General features: G+C 34.6%; 1 protein-coding gene across 1 annotated transcript; it reads left to right on the top strand.

Moving 5' to 3' along the window:
• The first annotated feature begins 2,105 nt into the window (after positions 1-2,105).
• On the top strand, positions 2,106-3,674 carry LOC125804011 (uncharacterized). Its single transcript, XM_049483094.1, has 3 exons — positions 2,106-2,451; positions 2,535-2,680; positions 2,782-3,674. Exons 1-3 carry the CDS (start codon positions 2,214-2,216, stop codon positions 3,505-3,507), a joined length of 1,110 nt encoding a protein of 369 aa, XP_049339051.1. The 5' UTR covers positions 2,106-2,213; the 3' UTR covers positions 3,508-3,674.
• The last annotated feature ends 5,276 nt before the right edge of the window (positions 3,675-8,950 follow it).

The raw sequence follows: 8,950 nt of genomic DNA, 5'->3' as shown, positions 1-8,950 counted from the left end.
CTCAACCAAGATATTCTTTTATTGTGTGCCATAATATATTTAACAAAATATGCCATAATGACAGAATCAAAATACTGTATTGGCCAAGTATGCTAACACCTACAAAGACCAAATCATAAGACTAGACTAATCGACTAATAATGGAGGATAAGTTTATGTAATCCAACCACTATAATTATCCTAATTACCCTAATTAGTAGATGCTAAAGGACATCAGCAAAGCTATTTTTTACAGCCATTTTTGGCTGTAACTTTGGGTCTGAATAACACAGAGACATTTTTTGTAAATGCTTAGTAGACCTGAGTTGTACCATGAGTGCTTGAATCCGCAATTGCCACTTGCGCCTTTATTTAATCTTAATAGAGGATAGACAGGTTTTATTTATTGTGTACATAGCATAAACCCATACTAGCACTAAATCAGGAAACACTCTTTAGTAGGAAAGGACTAGTTAACTATCAATATATGGATACTATCAAGATATGGATCTTATTATGTTTTAAAAGCATGGGCATGTTTTTTTTTTTTTGTTTGTTTTTTGCCTGCTACCTAAATTGTACATTGTTTCAAATAAACCCATAGTTAAAGTAAATTATGGCACTTGGGTCTGATGCTTTAATTATGATATATATATATATATATATATATATATATATATATATATATATATATATATATATATATATATATATATATATATATAGATTTGGCTTGCAGTTTGATATGTCAGATACCTGATGTTAAGCGGGTTTGACAATGAAAGAATTAATAAATAAATGAATGAATTATGGTTTTGGCTACTTCAAATTATTATTGTGACATCAAACCTATACCACAATTTCTGGCATTACATGTGAAAAGTGTATAGAAAAAAAGGCATAGATGCAAACGTCATGTAGCCGTTACAATTTTCATTCGTAATGCTTAGGGCGCAAAATCTGACAAATTACACAAATCAGCAAACTAACAATGCCTTTATTTTTCAAGACAAAATACAACAAAATAGGGCTCAATCACAACACATAAAAACTTCAAAACCAGATTAAAATATTATAACATATTAAAAACTACATCAGGCTAACAAATAACTGTAATTATCGTGACTAATAGTCAAATTTAACATTATCAAATAAAAAAAATGTACAACAAAACAAAAAATAATAATATTATTAATAACTCCGTGGCTAAGGAGATGGTCAGGTGCACTTTTTCACTGAAGACCCGAGAAGGCATACTACTTTAACTCTGGACCTTTTGGATGTGTTCCTCGCAGAGCTGGAGCTCAAGTTCCATTGTGCCCTCTGAAATGTGGCAGCTGCTCATCTCCGGGTCCGTAGTAGTGGATGAGCTGACACTAAACACCTTGGCTTCAGGCTCACCTGTACGCAGAGAGAATATGGCAAACAGAAATCAATTGTCAGTGTGGCAAAGAAAATTGTTTAAAGTAAACTTGGCAATACATACAGTGTGTAGAGTATTTACCGTTTTGCCAACAGGCATCGCGCTGTCTTAGCTCAGGCTTGTTTTTTCATGGGCCGGGGGATGTCTTGTGGCGAACGACAGAATGGTCACGGTCACGTCTGTTGTTTAGAACAATACCGAGATCCCATGTGCCCTTTAAACATGAACAATAAACAAACTCATTAGGACGGCGTAAACATCGCTACATTTCTGTATGAGAACAACCCTCACTTAGGGGTTTCTTCACGTTTGTTAAGAGCAAAGGGGTCCCGTTCTTTTCAGCCTTTAGAAACCACTGCCTTTTACCGGGGCTGAATATGACGGAGTGGTGGAACTACTCCCGGTCGGTCGGGAACATTGCATCAAACAAATCTGTGCTAATCGCAGAAAACGTAATTTTATAAACCTGGTGGATAAACCAAGATAGTGTCTCAATCTCTGTCTTAAGCTGTTTGCTGGGCCATCTTTTGCCTGGAAGAAGCATCCTCAGATAACGACAGTGCGCTCCTTCTATCTAGGCAGCGCATAACAGTATGAAGGTACACTTTTAACCTTAGTTTGGACATGCCCAGGCTTATCAACAGTACCTTGTCTAGATTTGCTAAAGAAAAAACGTTGTCTGGACATGACAACGATAAGTCTGGGCATGTCTAAACGAATGTTATAAGTGTAGCTGCAGGGCGCTTACTCCATACTGCCACGCGCTGTCTAGATAGAAGGACCCAGGACGCTTCTTTCCTCAAAGCAAAAGATGGCAAGTCCGACAAAACAGCCCAAGATCGAGACTGAGACGCTATCTGGATTCATCCACCAGGTTTCCCCGATTAAATTTTCTGCAACCAGCTCCGAGTTCTTTAATGCAGTGATCCAGACCGACCGGGAGGAATTCCACGACGCCGTCGTATTCAGCCCGGGTAAAAGGCAGAGGTTTCTGCAAGCGCAACAGAACGGGACCCCTTTGCGCTTAACAAACGTCAGGAAAACCCTAAGTGAGTGATGTTCTCATACAGAAATATATCGCTGTTTATCTATGCAACGTCCTAATATATTTGTTTGTTTATTTGTTGTCCAGGTTTGAAGGGAACATCGGACTACGACGTCCTGCTAAACTACAAAACAGACGTGACGGTGACCACTGTGCCGTTCGCCGCAAGACATCCCCCCGCGGATGAAAAAACAACCCTGCGTGAAGTTAGTGCGATGCCTGCTGGGAAAACGGTAAATACTCTATACACTCCATGTATTGCTAGTAATCTTTGAACATTTTTTTTGCCACACTGACAGTTCATTTCGGTTGCCCTTATTATCTCTGCCTACAGGTCAGCCTAGTTGAATGCAAGGTGTTCAGTGTCAGCCCATCCTCTTCTACAGTGAAGGTACGAGGTACAGACCGGGAGGTGAGGAGCTGCCGCATTTCGGACGGCACAGCGGAACTTCAGCTGCAGCTCTGGGAGAAGCATATTGAGAAGGTACAGAATTTGAAGTCCTACGCCTTCTCTCGCCTGTCTACGCGGGTCTTCAACGGGAAAGTCCAACTCACCACCACATTAGCCACTGAGTGCACAGTTGTGGCAGACCTTCCGGTGTCCGAGGCGTCCGGTAGCTCCGAGGATGCCCAGCTGATGTCAGTAGCTGGAGCTATTCTAGCACTGGAAATCAGAGCTACCATGAAGTGCCCACAGTGCGGCAGTAGACAGGACACTTTTAAAGACTCTACCAAGTTCCACCGGTGTCAGAACTGCCGCATGATGCAGAAGGGGAATATGTTTCTCAGGCTGCTCTCGGGAACAATTAAGGTCGCAGGGCAGCAGGAGCGGCATACGCTGTCTGTCAGCAATCGGGCACTGGAAGCTTATATCAAGCGCTACAACCTCCAGAGCTTGCTAAACGTAGAGGAAATCGAGGAGCACTTCCTTGAACAATCTCAGATCTCAGTGTCGTTTGACAATGAGCTTCGGGTGATTGAGTTGCTACAGCCTGACACAGAGGCTCTCTGCGCAGCAGAGGAAGAGGCCACGGCCGGTGAGTTTAGCAGCGCGGAGTAAAGCAGCGCGGAGCAAAGCTGTGCAGTACAAGACCAGAACTCGCTAACGGAAATGTGAGTACATGTAAATAGTTTTATAGTGTTTATAGTTTATGGTTGGTGTTTATAAGTACAGTTTGAATTTTATTATAGTATTTATTATTTTCCATTCTTCTTATTATTTAATTAGACCAGTTAGTTTCTGTTTGCAAATGTTTGTTTTAAATGTACTTTAAGATTAATAATATAAATAATTAATACTTAGTTGTTGTTGTTGTTTTTGGTTAAGTTAAAATGTTAAGTTTGACTATTAATCGGTTGACGATACTTACAGTTATTTGATAGCCTTTCGTTATTACTAATATGTTCTAATATTTTGATCTGGTTTAAAGTTTATATATCTGATTTGTGATTAAACCGTTTTTTTATGGTATTCTGTCTTTAATAATAAAAGCTTCGTTCATGTACTTATTTGTCTAATTTGTCTGATTGTTTAGCCCTAAAGGTAAAATCGCTCCATGATGTTTGGGTTTGAAACTTACTGAATTTATTTAATTTAATTTAATTTAATTTAATTTAATGTAATTGCATGTTTAATTATCCAAAGATAATTTAAAAAATCCTAACAAGCAGTGTGAATCTTTCATTACTAACTCCATTGCTAATTACTCAATAAAAATGAGGTCAGTGCTGTTCCCCAAACAGGTAATTAGGATATTAGGATAATTCACTAGTTTTACATATAAAATACATATTCAAATTTGTTTCCCTATTTTTTTTTACTTTTAAAACACATTAAACATTAAAACATAACATTGCAATTTTGTTTTAGTTTTAGTTTTTGCAGGGGTGGTTGCAAATACGTGAGATTAACCATTTCATATAATATGTTCATTTCATTAACCAAGGCAAGCAGAAGAAGTAAAAAAAAAAACAACTTTTAACAATTTTTCCTAAATCTTCAAACTAAAAAACATGTCAGTTTAACCCGTAACATAACAGGAGGGTAAATGGCTACAAATGCACAATACTGCATTTGTTTTCTTATTGTGGCCAAAATACCCTGTGTGTTTGTATGTTTTTGTTGGATTTTACCTTGCTATTTTGCGTGTATTTGTTATCTACTCAAGAATTAAAGTATCTCATAGTAAATGTACATGTACAACCAAGTTTAAGATGTGTACAATTTTAAAAGAATTGTTAAAAGAATGGTTTATTAAAACTGAGAAAATTATTAGGTTAACAGATTATTTATTAAAACTTGGGGAATAATTTATTAAATGAACAAAACAATTTATTAAAACGCAGGGAATTATTTATGAAATTAAGAGAACAATTTATTAAAATGCAGGGAATTATTTATGAAATTAAGAGAACAATTTATTAAAACGTAGGGAATTATTTATTAAATTAAGAGGACTATTTATAGAAACTGAGGAAATTATTTATTAAATTAAGAGAACGATTTATTGGAATTACTTATGAAAAAAACATATTTTTAAAACTTAAAACAGAACTATTTATAAAAACTGACTGAATTATTTATTAAATTAACAGTGCTATTTATTAATAGTGAAGGATATTTAGGTAGAATTTATCTGTGAAAGCAGCTGGAGTCATTTCAAAAACAGTTTAAACCAAGAGTAAAATAGTATTTTTGTTATGATTTAAAGTGCTTATATTAAGTGAGTAACACTAGGACTAAGTGCAATTAATCTGTGATAACAGATTCATTTCAATACATGTCTAAACATAAAGTAAAATAACAATTGTTATAATGGAAAGGGCCTTTATTTTGATATCTTGACATAATGTGACACCTATAAGGAATCTACTATCAGGACTAAGTGCAATTGACCTTTATTGACTTTTATTCTGTGTATCTCCACACGCTATTGCTGTAATCTTTCCTGTATGCGCGATCTAGGAAACTAGGGCTAGTTTGACCAAGCATTTGGAAGTGGAGACTGGTTTGCCCGCAGTCAGAAAAGGTAAAAGAGCGCTAGAGCTGCTCTCACCATCTAACCAATTAGTTTGAATAGGTGGGAGTTGTGCCCGCCCACTGAGTTTGATGATTGATGTTGACAGATTTAATTATTTCATAGTGCAACGGCCCATGAAATAATTAAATACATATTTAAATAATTTTAAACATTTTAAGTTAAACATGTAATGATATATATATATATATATATATATATATATATATATATATATATATATATATATATATATATATATATATATATATATTCCACAATAAACTAATAAAAAAAATGTTACATTAAATTATTTATGCTTCGTTTTCATATTTAAATAAATACATTATTTAATTAATTAAATCAAATTTTTTATATTTATTTAACGTTTAATCAACCATTTCTTTATTCATTTATGGTCATATGGTCAAATAGCCATCCATATTATAAAAACTGTGGGAATTATTTATTAAATAAAAATATATATCGGAGCTCAGGGAATTATTTATTAAATTATCAAAACAATTTATTAAAACAAAGGGAATTATTTACTACATTAAGGAAAGTAATGTCTCACCCCTGCCAGGCCCCTCCATTATCCGCTGTAGCAGCAGACAGCTGAAGGGCTCGCCTGCGTCAGCAGGCTGCAGAGATGTTCGGCAGCGGTGAGCCATTACTTTCTTTAGTGTAGTAAATAATGAATATGCCTTAATAAAAAAAAATTATAAAAAAATATATATATTTCTCCGCCATCTTGTCTTTTTTCTGAAGCAGCTGGAGAAGCGAGTCGCAATGCATGGTGGGATACAGTACACCACGAAGATAGCTCTCCATGCACACTCCAGAAATAGGAGCGCAGTAGTACACCATCAGGGTAGGCAGATTGAGTACTGAAGTAATATGTAGTATGCCATTCAGAATACACCAAGAAATGGCTGTAACTTGTAACTTCTCCAACACCTGCAATATATCTTTTGGTGGATTTTTTGTTCCACGCATGTTCGTGTCCACACACAAGAAGTTGATTTTTGCTGTTGACGAGTTGGGAGCGACAATAGACTCTAGATAAGGTCATTGAAGCAAAACATGGGGTGAGTTATCAGCTTTATGGAATTGTTTTTAATTGCTCTCTGTCTCGAACATGTACATATGCGTTTTAGATAATCAAATACATGGTGTGGTTATGAAAATATTGGTTTGTGGTGAGCTCTGGGGGAAGAGAAATCACGCAACCCCATCATTTGACGCAAAATCAATCAGACTTTACCTTGACTGCAAGGCACATTGAGAGTGACCCTTATGTTCACTGTGCCTGAGCATTTACAACAAACAGGAATTGAACAACAACAACAACAAAATAATCCTTCAACAAACCAAAACAGAGCAAACCTAATAAACATTAAAAGAAAATACTATTAAGTGATGAAAAATTAATGTTTGATAAGAATTTAAAATAAAAGGACAGATAAAAGGGTAATATAAAAAAGGTTAAATTCATTAAAAGTAACCAAGATTAAGTTAAATCTACCTATTACCTTATCAATACACGTCCTATTGGACATTTAACATAGACAAAAAGCCTACTGCATCTTGTAGCTTAAATTATATAAATATATAAACATTTTACTCTTAGTGTGCTTTATAAACCATGATACAAACCGAACCATGTGTGCAACATACCATTGCATCCCTAACATACATAGACGTATTATGCAGAAGTTCACAGAATTACAAACATGAACCTGTTTCTTCACCCAGAAGAATCTGCAAAACATACCAGTTTGCAATGAGAATGAAAGCCATCTTCTGTTATTGATCAGCCTCCTAATGCCATGAAATGCTACAAAACATGAACTTCACTTTCTGAAACTTCAGGACTAATTATTTGGTCCTCTGTGTCAGATTTGACAGAACTGTTCAAAACATATTTATAGCTTAAAAGTAAAAACATATGACAACGCCTGCTTCTGGATATAAAAATTACATATGGCTTAATTGTATCTTAATTTTACATAGACATAATTGCAACCTGTTTTATTATGTTCACTTGTCAAAAAGGTCTATTCTGCATGTTTGAGAATTTTAACTGTAAAAGTAAAAATTAATCCAATTTAAATGCAATTTTATACATTTTGTATTTTTTGGGTTTTATATGTTTTTTTAATATGTTTTATATGTTTGATTTTATATATATCTTTATAAAATATTTTAACTTAAAAAAAATAATAATTATCAGGCTATATAGGCAAGCTTACTTAAAAAAAACCTACAAGGCTGAACATTATGTACTGTTGTATAAACAAAATCAGAAATATTAAACAACCAAAATAGCCCAAAACTTCTAAAGGTAAAAAAGTACTATATTAGCTTACATGTGTTTTACCTAAGAATACATGAGCATTACATTCAACATACATCAAACAATCATAACATTTATGACCATTTATAACCTCCATTATTGCACACTTCAAAACTTTAGTGTATTTGTATACTTTATCATTTGTATAACTTCATGACCCTATAACGCCTGTTTGTTTTTCAGGTTTAATGTAAATGTGTAGTCGATAACAAGAGCGATGTGTCAGAAATATACATTTCCACCAATAAGGCATCAACAGTTCAAAAAACCCTCTGGGTGACTACCAAACCTTAAAAGCAGTTACTCAAAAAGGAATACCTTAACATAAAAAACACAATAGAATAGACCTTCATTATTATAAAAATAGTACATTTACCCTTTCACACATGGTAATCACTAGAGGTATATAGAAAGTACTTAAATGCTAAATATATGCTAATATAAATGAGTCTTCAGGAGGCTCTACAGTGATAAATTAACTATTGTGCATTTATACCATTTATTGCTATTTTCAAACCTAAATGAACAGAAGACAGGAACCTTTCACCCTATCAGCACATAAATGTACATACATATATAGACTGACAATATGATCTTGATTCCAAATTGGATATTTTTTCCTTCTACAATGGCCAAAAAGAGATTTTGCAGTTCTAGAGCCAATTTTATCGCTTTTTTCAAACCTAAATGGACACAAGACAAGAACCCTTGACCCTATCATCACAAAAACTTACATTCTTATAAAGACAGACCATATGATCCTGACTACCAATTCTGAGCCAAATCAGACTTTTCTTTGCACTGCATTGTTATAGTGAGAAATTTTCAGCAGGTTAAATGAAGTCTCTTGCTGCACTCTGGTGGTCATTTGGTGAAACAGCTACAGGTTAATAATGGTAAATTAAAGCTCTGCTGTTCTCTATAGCTCATTTGATCTTGCTTGTCTTGATGGATGAACATCTTTATTCTTCTTGATCATGCTGATCAGCCTCATTGTTCATTCTTGTTCTTGCTCCACCCACTTAATTTTTTTGTAAATTTGCATAATATGCAAAACCTACTTTTGAGAACTTACCCTTGTCTTATTGACCAATCATGACATGTTTGGTGTCAAACAGCTCAGCAGA

This window comes from Astyanax mexicanus, chromosome 8 (assembly GCF_023375975.1).
Source record: "Astyanax mexicanus isolate ESR-SI-001 chromosome 8, AstMex3_surface, whole genome shotgun sequence".
Taxonomy (NCBI): domain Eukaryota; kingdom Metazoa; phylum Chordata; class Actinopteri; order Characiformes; family Acestrorhamphidae; genus Astyanax; species Astyanax mexicanus.
The sequence above is the reverse complement of the archived record's forward strand: the minus strand, read 5'-3'. Positions and strand labels throughout refer to the sequence as shown.

Excerpts from the sequence above, each read along its gene's own strand:
- LOC125804011 (XM_049483094.1), top strand. The coding sequence starts at position 2,214 with ATGGCAAGTCCGACAAAACAGCCCAAGATCGAGACTGAGACGCTATCT. Across the intron at positions 2,452-2,534 it reads AAACGTCAGGAAAACCCTAA|GTTTGAAGGGAACATCGGAC; the intron begins GTGAGTGATGTT and ends TTTGTTGTCCAG. Across the intron at positions 2,681-2,781 it reads CGATGCCTGCTGGGAAAACG|GTCAGCCTAGTTGAATGCAA; the intron begins GTAAATACTCTA and ends CTCTGCCTACAG.